The sequence below is a fragment of the Gossypium hirsutum genome, chromosome A11 (genome assembly GCF_007990345.1).
Source record: "Gossypium hirsutum isolate 1008001.06 chromosome A11, Gossypium_hirsutum_v2.1, whole genome shotgun sequence".
In the NCBI taxonomy this organism is placed as follows: Eukaryota; Viridiplantae; Streptophyta; class Magnoliopsida; order Malvales; family Malvaceae; genus Gossypium; species Gossypium hirsutum.
Genome location: NC_053434.1, coordinates 93,267,650 through 93,287,182, shown reverse-complemented (window position 1 = coordinate 93,287,182; position 19,533 = coordinate 93,267,650). Strand labels below are relative to the sequence as shown.

General features: G+C 31.1%; 1 protein-coding gene across 1 annotated transcript; it reads left to right on the top strand.

The window, feature by feature from the left end:
• The first annotated feature begins 8,298 nt into the window (after nt 1-8,298).
• LOC121209838 (histone-lysine N-methyltransferase SUVR3) lies at nt 8,299-10,708 on the top strand. The gene is made up of 2 exons (XM_041081549.1): nt 8,299-9,055; nt 10,148-10,708. The coding sequence occupies exons 1-2, from the start codon at nt 8,362-8,364 to the stop codon at nt 10,534-10,536; spliced, it is 1,083 nt and encodes a 360-aa protein (XP_040937483.1). The 5' UTR covers nt 8,299-8,361; the 3' UTR covers nt 10,537-10,708.
• Nucleotides 10,709-19,533: the final 8,825 nt, after the last annotated feature.

The window sequence follows — 19,533 nt, the reverse complement described above, 5'->3', positions numbered from 1 at the left end:
TGAACAGAGCCAAACAGGCAAACCGTCCCTGGTTCTGTTGTCAGTTTGTAAATCCAATTTGACAACTTTCCCGATTAAACCTCCAATAGCTTCAATGATTTGTGTAACAGCCCGTTTTTTTTAGGGTTGATCGGAACAGTGGTTTCGGGGCCACCAAATCAGAACGAGTAGGTTGGTAAATATTATATTTAATATTTATGAGTTAATTGTGATTTTAAAAATGTTTTTGATATTGTGATTTTTGTTTTATAAGCGATTTATTAAGTTTAAGTGGTATAACCCTAAGGTCAAATGGGTTTAGAAAATGAGGTATCGGGACCTTGTTTCTATAAACCGAGTCGTAAATATTTTTATAAATATTTACGTAGTGGAAATAAGATGGTATTAAAGTTTCGTTGAAAACTTTATCGTTTCGATAGTTAATTAAACAAAAAGGACTAAATTGTGTAAAGCGCAAAAGTTGTGTTCTATAACCTAAAGGTATTAAATAGATATAGAACTTAAAAGTAGAAGTCCTTATTTGGTAATTAGCCCATTAAAGAGATAGTGGGATATGATGGCTTGGCATTTGGTGTAATAAATAAAGTGTATAAAGGTTAATATTTTAAATTGGTTAAAAATAATAATAAAATGAATATAATAAAAGAATCAAGGTGTCATATTTTTCATTCTCTTTTTACCAGCCGAATATGAAGGCTTGAGAAGCCATGGAAGAAGCTTCCAACTTTCAGCTAATGCATGGTAGGCATTTCTAGTCTCGTTTTTAATTATTTTTATATTTTCAAGATCGTTGTTGCTTAATCTATCTAATGAGGGGACATTTTGCAAAACCATTGAATAGTTTGATATTTTCCATTGATGAGTATAATAGGGCTTTGAAGTTTAATGGAAGAATATGAGTCCTTGTTGATAGTTAAACACTTTTTGTTAAGTGAATTTTTGTGAAATTGACAATTAAGGGCTGAATTGATAAATGTGAAAACTTTGTGGTTAAAATGTCAAATAAATGAAATTTGTGGGCTGCTAGAGACACTAGTGATATTCTTCTATTGTAGAATTTTACTCAATTTCATGAATTTGCATTTTTATGATATAGGGACTAAATTGTAAAGAAATTGAAATATTAGGGGCAAAACTATAATTTTGCCATAAAGTGAATTATGGACTGTTTTGATACCATGAACATTTGGCTAAGCTTAATTATGGTTAAAAATGGTTAATTTGCATGTTTTGAGCTCAGGGACTAAAATGAATAAAAGTAAAACTTTAGGGGTAATTTTGTAAAAATGACAAAAATGACCAAATTGTATGAAATGAGGTGTTTTAATGTCTAAATTAATATACTAAATGAAATTATTAATTTAGATCAAGATCGGGTGGAAAATTGAGAAAAATGAGAAAATTACCAAAATGCCCCTAAACTTTGGTATCTCTACAATTTAGCCAGGTAAGTTCGTATGCAATAAGCATTGTTAAATTGATGTTTCTAATGCTTTAATATTGTATAAATTGTATATACGTGAATATTTTAATGTCTGACGACATATCGACAAAATGTGGCACTTAGTGTGCGGGGCAATCAAATATGGTACTCAGTGTACGAAATATTGAGAATGGCACTTAGTGTGCCAGATATTGAGAATGACACTTAGTGTGCAAAATATTGAATGATTCAAAGGGAAATTATAAATTATGATTGAATGATTAAATAGAGCAAAGTGAACAGGTATACATGCTATATTATATGAATTGTTTATGAGACGACTTTATAATGGTGATATTTGGGCTTTGAGCCTAGCAAGCTTTAAGCTGGTGAATAATATTATCGGGTTTAAAACCTAGCAGGCTAAATGCCGGTGATTTGATAAAAGTCTAAGACTATGAGACCTTGTGTTAAATTGGCAATTGAATTTGTTCAATGCATTAAGTTGGCCAGGTATGTGATATATTCTTATGCATGTTAGATCGATTGGAATTGAATCATGAGTGTGAAATGAGAAGCATAGGTGAAAATGCCTATGTCATATATGTGAGCAAGGGCAAAACCATCGTAAAACCATCGTAAATTATCAATAAGGGTGGACTATGTACGGAATCATCTTATAATTGCTAATTTGAACGGTTGTGTGCGAATCATTGAGCATGATGTATTGTATTGAGATTATGCTTGAGTGAAATTATAGATATGTAATGAAATTGATTGATGATATACATGTTTAAATAATGTGAATGCAAAGAATGTGTGAAAGAGTAAATTTGTAATAAATCTGCTTGGGACAGCAGCAGTAACGTGATTTTGGAAAATCACCATAAATTGTTGGAGTTGAGTTAGAAACTGAATAAATTATGTAATTAAACTTAATGAGTCTAGTTTCTTATAAAAGAAACCGTGTAAGCAAAAGAATTGCTGATACTGAGATATTTGAAGTGGCGTGGGATAGAGTCAAATGACTTTGGGGTCCCCTGTTCTATTTTTAGAAAATCATTATAATTTGTACAAAAATGGTTATAAGATAAAATTTATATGCTTAGACTCCTTAATGAGTCTAGTTTCAAATGAAATCAAATAGAACATATTTTGAATTCTGTACAATGAGAAATTTGATTCGTAGTGAAGAGTGGTCAGATTAGTCAAACAATGAAACAGGGGAAACTTTAAAAAAAATCTGGTATTGATTGGCCAAACCTAAAATTCTTAAAATTTTATGGAAGGAAGATATATGAGTCTATTTTCAGGGAAAATTTACGGCAATTGATTTGGAGTTTGTAGCTCCAGTTATAAATAATTTAGTGACTATTGCTCAGGAAGACAACTTGTAGTGAATTTGTGATTATGTTGTAAACATTGATAAAACTTGTTAATGAGTTACTTATTGTTTTCTTATGAACTTACTAAGCGTAAAGCTTACTCCCCTTTTCTTTCCCATATTCCCTAGGGTTGCCAAGTTAGATCGGGTTGGAGGCCGTCAGAGATATTATCACATTGTCAAGTCTACGCTATCTGCGTAAGTAAATCTTAGTGTTTCGAGTCTATGGCATGTATAGGGTTGTAAAGTTGAGTAAGTAAATGATACAAGACTAAGATATTGGTAAATATTTAATAATGCCTCATGAATATTTTGGGCCTTGTAAGCCCGATTAAAGGATAATATACGTGTGTATGAAAAGTTTAAAATTGATCAAAAATTTTTACGGTCTGATTTTATATAAATGGATGAGTTTAAATCTGGTAGCACCTCGAACCCTGTTCCGGCGAGGGATACGGGCGAAGGGTGTTACAATTTGTCTTTTGCATAGGTAACCTGGAAGACCCAACAATCGAATCCAAGCCATCACCACGTTGGGGTAAGGCTATGTTGAATTAAACATTTTCATCCATAGTTATACAGTGAGGTATTGCCCGAATATGATTCATGTACCCTGGGTTAAAACTTTGTTATAATCTTCGATATCCTGAAACTTAACAAAAAAATAACCATTAGTGATATCCATTAGATGAAAAGATTTTGCAAGTTTCCAAAGATTGAGGATACGGTTGTGAAGCACATTATAACCAATATTATGCCCTAGCAACTTGAAATAACCGTCAACTCCATCTCCTTGAACAGTATATCTTTGATATGATCAGAAAAGGTGATTGTCGGAATCCCATTAACCATGGGCGTATTCACATCTCCATCTAGTAGTTCAAAATCACACTCATTCCTTCTGAAACTCCTTACGAGATTCTCATAAGAAGAGGCCACACCTCCCCCAAAAAGTTTGTCTTTAAAAAACATCATTGGCTGTTGATCAGAATCAACAACCATATTGGTATTTTCCCCATCAATAGCTTCCTTGAATCGTACTTTTTTGGTATTCCGATCACCATCAGTGCAAGGATCTCTATTAGTAACATTGCCGGAATTTTGCGTCTCCATTTTTAAACTAATCTAAGTCCATAATATTCATAATTAGACTTCATGCACATGAATCTCATTAATGCTATTCATTAATAATATTTTATAATATTGAATCATATATTATCTGCGTTATTTTTTAAAAGCACAATTATTTATTTTTCCCTTCAATTTTATAAAAAAAATCATTTTTGTCTTATATTTATTTTTTTATTTCTTTTAATTCTTGAATTTGTATTTTTTATCAAATCATCTCAAAATTGATGAAAAAATTAACTTTACTGGAATTATCACATCAACAATTAATTAAAATTAAAAAAATCAATTGAAGTATAAAAGTTATTTAAAAAATTATAAAAATGTAAAAGAAAGTTTTTTTTAATTTTAAAAAAATAATTTATTACTAATGTGTCAATGACTCCTACGTCAATATTAACTTTTCCATTCATTTTAGGATGATTTGACAAAAAAATTCAAGTCCAAGGGCTAAAGGAGACAGAATTAAATGAAGAGCTAAAATGAATTTTTTGGTAAAGTTGGATAGTTAAATAAATCATTATGTCTATTTTAAAAATATTTTAAGGAGGAGGTAAGTAAGAAGAGCCAATTAATAACTTCGTTAAATTATTGTGTTAATTATGTTAATGTGATATTTAAAAATAAAATAACTAATGGCGCTAACACTTATCTATTTTGACTATTTTTAAACTTCGAATGAATATTAAGGGCATTTTACTCAAAAAGGCCCTTTAAAAAATATAATTTCAGAAATAGGCTGTTTATTGGGTTATTTATCGAATTAGGTCGTTTTCCACGAAAACACGTCCATGTCAGCGCGCTTTAGTGTCCACGTCAACAAAACGCTTCCTTTGAGGAGCATTTTGTCCATGTCAGCAAAAAACGCGTCCTTGAGGGCGTTCTTTGCTGACATGGACAAAACGCTCCCCCAAAGAAGCGTTTTAGCCAGAATATAAATTTTCAAAAAGGATTATTTTTTAAATATTATAAAAATAGACTAATTTTTTTTTAAAATTTACAAGCATAAACCTTAAAAAAGGCTCAAAGTGATAACATCACTTTTGTTAAAGTGTTACAAATTAATATGGAAATAAAACTTAAAAAACAAATCTTTATATAGACTCAAAGTCTCATTTCCCTTTTTTTTTAAGCAATGTGGGATATAAGATATGTGCATATATAGACTCATGAATAGGTTTGCAGCTTGTTTCTAAATAATGTGGGATTCCTTCCTCTTTTAACTAACAACATGAGATTAAAAGCTACACTATATTTTATATTTTTTTACTTAGAGTTTAAATTTTTTTACAAAAAGTTAACATTTGTTACATTATAAATAAAAATTTTAAACTCTATAAGTAAAAAAATTATCAAATATAAAATGAGTATGGTAAAATATTAAAAATAAATATTTAAAAAATTACTAATAGTTGAGTGATCATTTTGTAAGTTTTTATAATTCGATAGCTAAAAAATCATAGTTAAGTGACTACTAATGTAATTTAATCTAGATATAAAAATATGAAAGATAATTATTATATTTTATGTATGTTATATATTTCTATAAAAAACTTATTTAACATAATTATATACTATGTTTAAATAAATTATCTATCTAGTCAAAATACATCTAAAATAAATTTATCAGCATTCATTAGGTGATGAAAATTAAATTAAAATTAGAATTAAAAAAATTAATTAGCATAGTAAAATATTAAAAATAAGTAAATATTTAAAAATATATATCAATTTTTTAAAATTACAAAAAATACTATTTGAGTGCTAAATACCCACCATTTATTTATTAGTCAAACATTCATAATATAAAAAAAATAAAGTTAAAAAAATTAAAAGTATAACTTCTAAATTTAAATAATGGAAAATTATTTTAAAAATTAGAATTGCATTGATATTAACTTCAAACATTTAAAGTTAAATAGAAGATTATTGCATGTACAAGTTCCATATGTGCAATTTGTTCTCTTTTTTAATAGTTCTTTTGTATATGTTAACAATTTTAGAATGCAACAAAATTAAATATCTCAAAAGATAATTTTATAATATGAGAAAATGTTAACAAAATATAAAAAATAGAAATTGTTTTGCAATAAAATTATAAAATATAGTGTAGCATTTAGTCTCATGTTGTTAGTTAAAAGAGGAAGGAATCCCACATTGTTTAGGAACAAGCTGCAAACTTATTCATGGAGTCTATATATACACATATCTCATATCCCACATTACTTAAGAAAATAAGGGAAATGAGATTTTGAGTCTATATAAAGATTTGCTTTGTAAGTTTTATTTCCATATTAATTGGTAAAACTTTAAAAAAAATAGTGTTGTCACTTTGAGCCTTTTTTAAGGTTTATTCTTATAAATTTTCAAGAAAATTGGTTTATTTTTATAATATTTAAAAAATGACATTTTTTGAAAATTTAAACCCGGGCTAAAACGTGTCCTAGGGGGAGCGTTTTTGCCATATCAGCAAAGCATGTCCACGAGGGTGCAATTTTTGCTGACATGGCAAAAATGCTCCTCCAAGGAAGTGCTTTGTTGGCATATCTTCTGAAATCGTGCTGACGTAGACGCGTTTTCGTGGAAAATGGCCTAATCCGATAAATAACCTAATAAACGGCCCATTTCTGTAATAATATTTTTAAAGGGCCTTTTTGGGTAAAACGGCCGAATATTAAACTTCAATCCCAGATTATGAATTTTTCTATTGCTTTAATATTAAATATTCGTAGGATTAAATCATACTAATATAACCGATTTTAAATTAGTTAAATATTTTGTAATATATTTTGTAATATATTATTTTTTTCAATTCATTAATTATTTTTTGAGGAAATTTATTAATGATTTTAAATAAAAAGTAATGTTATAAAAGATATTATAAAATTAATATACACAATCGACGTACAAGAATACAAATTAGTTAACAAAGAGAGGAGGAGAATAAGAAAAAGATAAAAGAAAACAATGGTTTAATAGTTTGAAGTAATTTGTGTAACGAAAATATACTTGAGTTAATATGAATCTAAACTATTTATTAAGTGTTTTACTGAATTGATGTCATCCTCAATTAGATCATCAATTCGGTTGGAAAATTATGCAAATATCTTCTCGTAATTAAAATAAGTTATATTACTTGAGAGTAATTTAGTCTTTTTATTTTTAAAAAAATGAATAAAAATATGCATTTTGTGAGATTTAAACCCAAACTAATTATATTAATAAAACTTTTAATTTACCACTCAACTAAAGCTTTATTTTGATATTTTTATACGTTTCAATTTTAATTTTGCACAATTTATTACCTCCATTAATTGTGCGTGTATATATATATCATTTACCATTTTGAACTAATGCAATTTTTGGTTTTTATTTGAAACTTTGATAAGTATATTTATTATATAAATTTTTATATATTTATTTATCTATACTATTTATTAAGTTTTTTATTAAGTGTGACCTAATAAAATTAGAGAATTACTAAAAAAATTATTTTATCTCTAAAATAGTGTTATTGTTGTTAATCTTTTTTTTTTAATTTTCATTTAAATTCTTGATTTCCACGGACAAATTAGCCATATATGTCAAAAAAATTTATTGGCTAATTTAATTTTTTTTAATTTTTTATGAAAATAGATCGATTTTGGAGAGAGTGTCCTCTCTGCACATGTGGTAGGAAAACGCGCCTAACCGGACGCGATCTCCCTTTAAATATTAATTTTTTGACTTTTTTAATATAATTAGTTTCTTTGGTTAGATAGTTAAATGTTAGTGGTTTTATTTTTGAGTCTTAGGTTTGATACATTTTCCGCTCATATTTGTACTTTTTATTTCATGTTGTTTTAAGCTTTTTATTATTTTTAATAATTTTTTTAACATATTAGCTGCTTTGATTAAATAGTTAAATAATAATGGTTTTATCATTGAGTCCCAAGTTTAATTCCTCCTCTTCTAAACATATTTGTAATTATTTCATATTGTTTTAAACTTTTTATTATTTTTAATTAATATTTTTAACATATTAACTCATTTAGTTAAATAGTTAAATAATAATTATTTTATCTTTGAGTCTTAAGTTTAATTCTTCGTTTTCTAAATACATTTGTAATTTTTTATTAAAAAATTAATTAAAAATAATTTCCACTCCAAGATCCACTTATTTCCTTAATTTTAAAAAAAAACTTATTTAACCAATATTTCTTTTTACATGTATAGCTAATTTAGACGATTTCCATACATATGCTGTGATAATATATATATTATTTTATTTTTTGTATATTTTTTGAAAGGTGATTAATTGTGAAAAGTGTTATAATTTGAGAATAAATTTTACATTTAGGCCCAAATTAAAAAAAATTCCAATTAAAACAATCCGAAAGTCTATAATTCATTCCAGGAGTGAAGCTCATGAGATCGATGGTTTTCCATGTTGCCGCCATCACCCAAAAAATCCCCCCAAAAGGAACTAGGCTTGAGCCATGCTTTCTTGCAATGCGCAGACCTTATCCTTCCATGGCTAACCCCTCAAGAACTGGCTAATGTCTCCCTCACCTGCACAACCCTTCACCGAGCAGCCCAGTCCATCACTCTCTACCGCTCCCTTGACGCTTCAAGATCCTTTGAAAACTTTCCCATCCCATTTCACAACACCGTCGATCAATACCCTTATGCCTATTTCTTCTATACCCCTTCTCAAATAATCCCTTCTTCTTCTTTTTCTTTAAACCGCCAATTTTGGGGACCCAACTCGCCGCAAACTCTGGTCCTTCCCGAGTCGGGCTTGTTGGATGCTGAAATGGGTTGTGCTCTTGACTCAATGGATCCACTCGGGGGGAGCTGGGTGAGTGTGATGGACGAGTCAGGGTGTGAGTGTGAGAGGTGTGAAAAAGTGAGCGAAGACAATGTGATTGGATGCCCGTGCATGGAATTGGAAGGGGAGGAGGGGATGGGGATAAGGAGTGAGTGTGGACCGAGTTGCGGCTGCCGTTTGGAGTGTGGGAATCGGTTAAGTCAGAGAGGAATACAGGTTCAATTGAATATTGTGAAGGATGTAAGAAAAGGGTGGGGATTATATGCTGCTCAGTGGATTCAGCATGGCCAGTTCATCTGTGAGTATTCAGGTACTTCATTTCAACACTTAGCCTCCATTTTTTCTCTAAAATTAATCTTTTATTAAATGTTTGGAACTGTTCTGGTTATTTACTTTTTAGTATCTTTGTCCGATAAATTTAGTTAGCCTTTGCCCCCTTTTTTCGTTAATTTCCATCGGAAAATGAACTTTGAAGATATATATGTGCACAACATAGAGAGAACACCATCACAAATTAATGATCCAGGCCAGATAATATGTCTGCTCTAGCAATTAGCTCTTTGCTTCGAGTCACCGATGTGTAGCAACTTGGCATCTTTAGCAAGATTGGGGCCGTCACTCCTTTCTGATCAGCTGATGTTTGCCTTGCATCTATTCCTTTCTGCTTTCTAGCTGTTGCTGTCTTGTCCACTAATTCAGTTAGCTTCCTGGTTCTCCCCAACCCAACACCCAAGAGGGGTTTCCCATGCTATTCTGCTTTATGATTAGCTCATGTTCGTTTTGCTTTTTGTTCTTACTATAGTAAATCTTTAATAGTCCAGCCAGCTTTCTCCCTGTACCCCCATGCTATTTGGCTTGGTGTCGCCAATTGATGACAACTTGGCATCTTTAGCAAAATGGCAACTGTCTTTCCTTATTATCAGACTGATGTTTATCTTGCTTCAAGACTCATTTTCTTCTCTCTAGCAGTTACCTTTGTCTTGTCCTTGCTTTTGTAGTTCTCACCAGTGAAAGTCCTGAGCAATCCAGTTAGCTTTCTCCCCCTTTCCTCCTAGCATCAACTCGTTTCTGCTCACTGGTTGTCACCATCTTCTTGTCCTTTCTTTGTGGTTCTTACTGTTGTACAACTTTCATGTGTCTTTTCTTTGCCAAATACAAATCCATCTCGGTCTGGTTGTAATTAATGCTGCTATGTAAGGTTTTTGCAAGCTTCTTAAAGAATTGCCGAGGGCTTGAATGATAAATCATTCACCAAAGCCTCAGGGAAACATGCCGTCTCAAAGAAATTGCTTTAGATATATTTCGATGAAAGTAATTGCTTTTATTGTTTCTCATGTGCGATGTATAATTGTGTGGAGATTAGCCCTTAAAATGCTGTTAAATTTGCTATCTACTTTGATAGGTGAGCTGTTAACAACCAAAGAAGCTAGGAGGAGGCAACAAATCTACGATAAACTTGCTTCAGATGACCACTTTTCGTCTGCTCTTCTTGTTGTTAGGGAACATCTTCCATCTCTGAATGCATGCTTGCGAATTAACATGGATGCCACAAGAGCTGGAAATGTTGCTCGCTTCATTAACCATTCATGTGACGGTGGTAATCTATCAACAGTACTAGTAAGAAGTTCAGGAGCTCTTTTGCCTCGTCTTTGTTTCTTTGCTTCGAAAGACATAAAAGAAGGTGAAGAGCTCACTTTTAGCTACGGCGAAATTAGGGTTCAGCCTAGGGGCTCAAAATGTTTTTGCGGTAGCTTTTCTTGTTTCGGAACATTACCTTCAGAACATACTTGAAAACCAACCTCAAAGATGTTATCAACCAAGAGTCGTTTCTCCACAAGTGACTGGTAATGCTCGTAGAGGCTAGACAACCGGTTAGAACCCTTTACCCAAACTTTCGTTTCTTAGTGTACATGAAGGACAACAACTTCGATTTCGTTTTCAATCTGATATCCGTTTGAATTAATTGTTTTAAAAACCTTGAAATTAACTACAAACCAATATTGTTTTTGGGTGCAAAAGATGCCTCATCCCAGAGATAGAAAAAGGTTGCAGTTCTCGAGTTAAAAAATAATTCCTAAAAAATAAACTTGCCTTGCAGATAGTGGTGAGCAAGGTCAAATCGATAATAATTCTATTTCTTAAACAAAAATAAACAAAAAAAAAAGATGAGAGGGGATTCTTTAAGAAAATTAAATTTAAAATTTAGCAAAAAAAAAATGATTAGCTTTAAAACTCTGGTCAGCGTTTATCTCCTTTAATGGTTTATAAAATGTGAAGGATTAATCACTAAGTTCACTAATAGTTGACGTTGTGCTTAGCAATCAATTTTTCCTTACCATTTCGATAATCAAGGGGCATTTCATTTGACATTATTTCCTTTACCAATATAACTTTGCACCTATAATTTAGCTTATTGGTAGTATTAAGATTGAGAGAAGTCTAGTTCTAACCAACGAACAAATATAAGTGGGGTTTATTTAAGTTGGATCACATGCTCGCACAATATACATATTTATGTTGCTTGACACAAGTACTAGAATCAATTAAGCAATTATGGATTTAACAATTCTAATTGACAAATCAAATATTCTAAGCAATTGCATATGAACCCTATATTCATTAAACCCAATATTCATAATTATACCAAAAATCATGTAAGATTTGACAAACTTTGTAAAATCCAACTTTGAAATTCATTTGACTAGAAAAGAGGGTTCAACAATCCAGAGAATAAGAAAAACGCAAAAAACAAGAAGTTCTGCAAAAAGCTGAAAGTTCAATGCAATAGAAATTATCTAGCCCTCTCAAAATATCCTATTTATAAAGCCTATTTGACTTAAATTAATGTCACAATATTTGCTTGGACTTTAATATTTGAAAAAAGGAAAAAAAAAATTGAGTCTACAGTCAAAATGATAAAGAAATTCCATGTCACGCAAGCTTGGTGTTGTGGCTTGGTAGCACGGTGCTAGGGCTCACAAGGTCAGTTGTGCTGGGGCAAGTGACAGCTTGAAGCCAAGCCATCACGTTTGGGTTGAAGTGTGAGTGTAAAGTGTTTAAAGAGTTGCACAATCCATGTTGGGGTTCGAGTATTTTGGATCGTGACTTACTTGTCCTTCGACCCTATTCGGTTTTGTTCTTGATAATCCTCGGCCTTGCATCCCAAGCTCGAATGCACTTGATTAATGTCAAAAAAACACATAATTATATATCACTAACTAATATAAAATCAAAGTAGAAATAAATAAAAATATTGTTTGTATGCAAATATAATACTAACCATGCAAATGAAGTTAAGGCATAATATTTTAGTTGAAGATCAATAAAAAAATAAAAAAATAAGAGCCTAGAATACATGAACTATGAGCATTTATCACATTCCCCACACTTAATTTTTGTTTGTCCTCAACCAAAATAAACAATTATACACATGCAATCTTAAAGAAATACTTAGCTTGAATAAATAGTCGACAACATAATTACACACCAATTGGACAAGTAAGCATGTTTCATGAATACAATTAACAACAACAATTCATACAAATAAAAAAAAATTAGAACCAATAGGTCTTCATATGTGTATGCAATCGTATTTCCAACCAATGTACAAAGTAAAAGAAATATTAGAATAGTCGAGAGAACATAATCAGGTTTTAGCATGCTTTCTAAAGTCATTTAGGACTTTAATGGTTAGGCTCCAACTTGATGGTGACAAAAAAAATTGCTCACATTTTAAGTACTTTATTACCTTTGATTCAATCAAGCAAAAATATCAGATTTTTTTTTCTTTTCTCTCTCTTTTTAATCAATGCCTTTAAATAAGTATGAAACAGAAGTGAAATTCAAAATTTTTATCAATATACGCAGTTAAGTATTTATTCAAAATCTTTTATTTTGGCACGCAAATTTTACCCACTTTTTTGAATTTTGGACGATTACCTTTAAACACTAGCATAGATGACAACTCAAACACCTACCTCGAATTACTTAGTTAATCACACCTAAATAGCTTTCGACTTCACTCATAATCAAATCAGCAAAGCATATAAGAAATTCTAAATCTTTTAACTCGAAGACAAATGTCAACCTAAGCACTTACCTCTAATTATTTGATTGGGGCACTAGTTCTTTGAAAGCCCATGATGTAGCAAGTAGAATAATTATATACTTTTGTGCTTTGTTACCAAAAATATTCAATTAAGCACCATCATTAAAGACACAATTCAATATTTTAAGCTTGAAAAATAAATATTTAAACACTAAAATACTTTAAGTATCAAAATAAAGATGAAGGTTTAAGGGTAAAGGCAACAATATGGACAATTAGGTACGGTAATTATTTCGAAGAGAAGAAAAGAATAAATTAACTCAACAATTCAATTGATCAAAAAAATTGCCTAGTTCATCCATTATAAGCCTGTTTTAGATAAGATTATTTTCTCGAAAATTTCAAAATTAATTATACAAAATATATTATTACATAAGATAATATGAATTCAAAATTATTTATCAACATAATAATTGAAGAATCCATTAATGTTCCAAAAATCATTCTAGTTGCATGAATCAATGTGTAAAACTATATCAAGCCAACATATAGATTTTGAAAGTATTCAGTACACATATCTAGTGTCTCAAAGAAATAAAAAAATTTGTCTAACTATTAATCAAATTAAGATTTCATGCAACCATAAAACATGCAAAAATGCAATTAAAGTATGCCAACATTGATTTTTTTTGTAATAATGTGATTAAATTAAATTATCTCTACACTTAAATTAAACATTGTCTTCACTTAAGTCATCATACATTGAACTCATCATCACTCAAACTACTCATTAGGCATCCACACAAGTTCTATCATTGTCAAACTTTAATCTACCCATTTCATTATTGTAGAAACCTATTAGCATTATGCGACTCAAATTCTTGTAAAAATAAAATATAAGTGGCAAGATAGGGGATTTACAAATGACATTCGTATCGAAGTTTACTTCCTCTATGGTGTTTTAACCTTACTCTATTACTTCTATCTGACTTTGATTAGAATATAGTTTTACAAACCTATAAATAGCAGTCGTCTCTCCTCTCGTATTATTTGAATTCGACATAGTGAAATATCTTCTCCTCTACCTGCGGTTTTTTTCGAAAGGATTTCCATGTAAAATTCTATGTGTTATTCTTCTTCTCTTTTCGATTTTTAACCATTATCGACAGTCTATTTTTTACAAAACCAAATACTCCAAACCAGTAAAATAACAAAATTTTCTATAACTTTTTAATATTTTAATACATTTTTTGTTTTATAAAATTTTATTATTTTTTAATAATTTTTTTACAATTTTAATAATTTTCTATAACTTATTTGTAGTTTTTTTTTGTATTTGTTTATAATTTTTAAAATATTTCTAACATTTTTATTATAATTTATAATATTTAATGATGTTTCAATACTTTTATATTCTTATTATATTTTAATAAAATTTTAAAAAATTAGGATTAAATGATTAATTAAGTTTCATATAATAATAAAAAACCAATTAAATTCTCTATGTTAGTTTTTTCATTACCACATCAGCATTTAACGAACTGTTAGAGGCTTCAATAGAAAAATGAGTTCAAAGGATTTAATTGGTACAAATTATGATTTAAAAGGTTGAATTGGATGCACTTTTCAATAAAGAACATAAAGGGTAAATTACACCAACAGTCACCAAACTTTGGGGTAAATGACAAAACAATCACCTGGGTTTCATTTCAGTCACTTAACTTTCAAAAAGTAACAAAACGGTCCTTTTTGCCGTTTTCCGTCACAGACGTCACAGTAAAGTGACGTGGCAGGTGACGGAGTCCTAGTTGTCAACCTTAAGTCTAGCTGGCCAGTTACTAACACTTTAATAATAGTACCAGCACCATTTTAGGGTTTGAAAAAAAGAAGAAGAAGAAGAAGAGAAGCAGAAAGAGAAGAAGAAGAAGGAGAAGAGGAAAAATGGATATGCCTGAAGTGATTCCGGTGTGCTTTTGTGGAGACCCAGCCAAATTAAGCATGTCTTGGTCCAAGGACAACCCAGGTAGGAGGTTTTTTGGGTGTAACAAATTAGGTAGTCGATTTCGAAAACCATGTCGATTTTTCAGCTGGTCTGATCCACCATTGACGCCCCGTTCAAGAATGGTGTTGTTGGGTTTTTTGAAAAAACTGAAGACATTGGAGGATGCAAGGAAGAGGGAGAGAAGAACCTGGTTTTTGGTGCTTGTAATTGTTACTGTTTTGTTGTTTTCAAAACTTTAAAAATCATTTTATGTTAATCGAAAACCAGCTTATGTTTTGTAATTTTGTTGCTGGTAAATTGTTGCTTATGGTGGTATAGATGGCTACTGTTATACATGGCTAACCATCTCATGTTGTTTACAAGCACTTGAATGAAATGGAAAATTTTTGTTGATTACAAATTGTGTTGGAATATTTTTGTTGCTTAACATGTGTTAAAAATGGCTGCTAGTATACATAGCTAACCAACTTATGTTGTTGTTTACAAATTGCTTAATATTTGGTATACATGGCTGCTGGTTAGAAAAGATAACAATTGATATACAAATTTAACAGTTGGTATACATGGCTGCTAATTAGAAAAGATAACAGTTGGATAACAAATAGCATGATAAATTACTCATATATTAAGGCCAATATGCCAAATTGTAAACTGTTTACAAAAGGAATGAGGGGCAAAATATTGCCAAATTTTCCTACAATTCATTACAATTGAACAGATGTGAATTGTAGGAAAATTTACAAAAAGATTCAGTGACTATGCCTAAGTTTATCAATAGTAGCAATCATATGCAAATTTCCCAAAAAATTATCTACCTAAGTTAATAATCAGTAGCAGGCAAATTTACACAGTTTTAAAAGGTTAACAAAATGCAGTCTGTTCACATCATTATCAATGGTCTGTCATGGATGACTCTCGAGTAGAAGGCATCCATCTAACAGTGGTTGTGGTTGATTTTCTCTTTAATGGGAGCTTTTGTCTTGAGGCAGCTTCTTGATGAGTTGGGACAGTAGGTAATTGAGTTGGGGCACCTTGTTGAGTTGGGGTACCCTCTTGCTGACTTGGGGTAGCCTCTTGCTGGGTTCGAACACCAACTTAATGTCTTTTAACCTACAAGAATAAAAGAAATGTGAAAAACAAACAAATTCATAGATAGAAGTATATTATAAGTTAAGGCAAATTACTTACTAGAATGTTTTGGCCAACTTCCCCTTTACAACTCCTCTTATTGTGGCCTATTATTTTGCATTTACTGCACCTCATCTCCACCCCTCTCTTGCTCAACCTTTCTGTTGTTTGTGGTGCATCAGGTTCTTTCCTTATCACTTTAGTAGGTCTGCCAGGTGGCCTTATTAGTGGAGGAGGTAGTATTGGTAGCATGTTTGACAAAGAGGCCCATTGTTTAGGACCTCTTACTGGACTTACAAAGTTGGAGTAAATTTGAATCTGGGTTTGCTTGGTGTGCCAGGTTTGTACATAGGTCTCTGGGAACTCATTTTTTACATGAATGACAGCTAATGCATGCATGCAAGGTATGCCAGTGAGATCCCAATTCCTGTAGGAGCAGGAATTCTGAACTAAGTCCACCACATGCTAGCTGCCTGGACCACATTCAACCTGATACTTGTCTCCACCAGCATGTGATGGAACACACCTAAAAAACAGTGAGCATGCTTGGTTAAAATATACAATGACACCCCCCCTAAAAAAGCAGTCACTACATGCATATTATAAAAAAAACTCATTGCATGCATATTAAAAAGTAGGCAACACACCAACAATCATTACATGCATATTAAAAAATAGTCAACAGCTTTCCAACAATCATTGCATGCATATTAAAAAATAGTCAACAACTTTCCAATAATCATTGCATACATATTAAAAAAAGTCAATAGCTTTCCAACAATCACTGTATGTGATCAGCAACATTAAGTCAGAATATAGGCATTAGAAAGAATCTTTACCTTAATGAATCTTTTATATTTACATCCAGTTTTTTCTTGATCTTTGGACATAAAGTTCTTTTCCATTTGTCAGCTTCTTCTTTCTTCTTGACAATAAGTAACATAATCTTGGTCCTTACTGTTTCCATCATAGTCAGAATAGGTTTACCTCTTGCTTCTAGTATCATCTGTCCATAAACCACATAAATAATTAGTGAATTGCTAATGATCAGTAAGAAACATAAAACATAGGGATTTACCTTGTTAAATGATTCAGATAGATTATTTACCAACATGTCAGAATGGCTCATAATTGAGAAGTGAGGCATTGACCAGTGAGTAGGATTTTTCTTCTTCAACCAATCATAAGCATGGTGATTAGTTTTTCTCAGTTCATTCATGGCATCATCGAACTCTCTTGTAGTGCTTGCTCTTGCAGCTTTCCAAAGCAAATCTTTCAGCTCTTTTGTTCAGAAACCAACATTCTTGAAATTAGAATGTAGGTGTCTAACACAGTGCCTTGTTTCTGCATTAGGAAACAACATACATATTGCTTCCAAAAGTCCCTGCAATTAGGAAAAAAATAATTTAACTCTTTAACAAACCTTAAATAGAAACAACATAAATATATATATATAAATAGAGTTTTACCTTTTGTTTGTCAGACATGAAAGATATGTGGTACGAGCTCACAATTTCCAAGTCCATTGCAAGCAACGCCAAGAACCAAAGCCATGATGCTTGGTTTTCACTTTCGACAGCAGCATATGCAAGTGGATAGATGCCATTATTTGCATCTATCCCAAAAGCTGCAAGCAAGTAGCCACTATAGTAGCCCTTTAAGAAACATCCATCTAACCTACTATCCTCCTACAACCAGCCCTATAACCATCTTTGCATGCCTGCAAACAGACATACATCCTTTGAAATAATCTGTTATCCAAATAACAGATTGTTGTTGTTCCCTCATTTTGGGTCCTAACCTCTAATAAGTACTCATAAATCTTCTCATATTGAGCCTTATGAGCTCCTTTAATTAATTTCAATGCCCTAAGTTTAGCCCTCCTACATTTGGTTAGTGAGACCAAGCAACAAAAATCTCTTTTGACATCTTGCTGTAATGATTTCAAAGAATAATCAGAATCGGCAATGAATTTTTCTTTATACTGTTCACCTATCCAAGCTGAGGTTACATTCCTTTTTTATAGACTTTAGAACAAGTATGGTTAGGGTTTGAACTCCTAATTTGCCAAGTCTGGTCAGTAGGGTCATTAGGGTTTAGCCTAGAAGCCCATATGAACCAAGGACATTTTTCATTGCAGACTGCCTTTAACCTTCTTAAATCATTTTTGGGAAACTTAATAAAATAACTTTCAACCTACCATACTGCTTGGCAGCTTCTTTTAGACTGTGTTTAGACTTAAATAACATTTCAACCTCAAGTCTAGGATTACTCATGTCATTCTCTAGGTTGAACTCAGGCCAATTTTGGCCATCTGAGTTAGATCCATGTGCACTATCTAACCTCCCAGAATCATCACTATCACACAGTTCATCTACTCCTATACCATCCATGTTTAAACACAACCAATTAAACTTCACTACCAGACACTTCACTACCAGATACATCACTACGAGACACGTTTTCTTCATTCTCATTAAAATTGTCATCAATTAAACCTGCCAAACAAAGTACTCATCAATAAAGGCAGACAATATAGGCAAACACTTTAACCATTTTTGTCAGACAATAACCAATACAAAATACCGAATAATTTAATACAAACACTTCTGTCATGCACATGGCAGACAACAACCAATACAAAAAATTAATTTAATCAAACACAACCATTTTTCTCATGCACATGGCAGACAAAAATAGGCAATAACCAGTACAATAAAGAATGTAAATAACAATAGGAGCCTGGATACAAACAATGACAGATATACACAATAAACATCAGTTTAATAATGTATAATTTAATGGCAGATACAAACAAGGCAGTCAGTTTAATAATGTATAATTTAATGGCAGATACAAACAATGGCAGATATACACAATAAACATCAGTTTAATAATGTATAATTTAATGGCAGAATCAAACAATGGCAGATATACACAATAAACATCAGTTTAATAATGTATAATTTAATGGCAGATACAAACAATGGTAGATATACACAATAAACATCAATTTGATAATGACATTCATACAATGGCAGATACAAACAATAAAGATTAGTTTGATAATGGCATTCATACAATGACAAATACAAAAAAATGGCAGATACACACAATAAAGATTAGTTTGATAATGGCATTCATACAATGGCAGATACAAACATATCAAAATCAAAATCGAAATAACCTTAAACAATGGCAGACACAATACAATACACATTATATGTCATAAACTTTAAAAATCAAACCCTAATCTGTCATGCACATCAATAACAAATAAAATCAAAATCTAAATAACCCTAAATCGAAATCAAAATCAAAATCAAATTCTAATCCTAGATTGAGATCGAAATTGAAATTGAAATCAAAATCAAAATCAGAATCAGTGAGTGTTTCAAAATTGTAATCAAAATCGAAATAGAAATCGAAAGCAAAATCAAAATCAAAATTAAATTTGAAATCGAAATATCCCTAATTAACCTTAAATCGAAATAACAGCATTAAAATCCAAAAAATTTAAAACTAAATACAAGAACTTACCCGTTAAAGTGGATGTAACAACACTGGTACCTTCGCTTCTACTGCCCATTGTCTCTGACAATCAAAAACT

Coding starts and splice junctions, on each gene's coding strand:
- LOC121209838 (XM_041081549.1), top strand. CDS start 8,362: ATGTTGCCGCCATCACCCAAAAAATCCCCCCAAAAGGAACTAGGCTTG. Junction 9,056..10,147: donor GTTCATCTGTGAGTATTCAG/GTACTTCATTTC, acceptor CTACTTTGATAG/GTGAGCTGTTAACAACCAAA.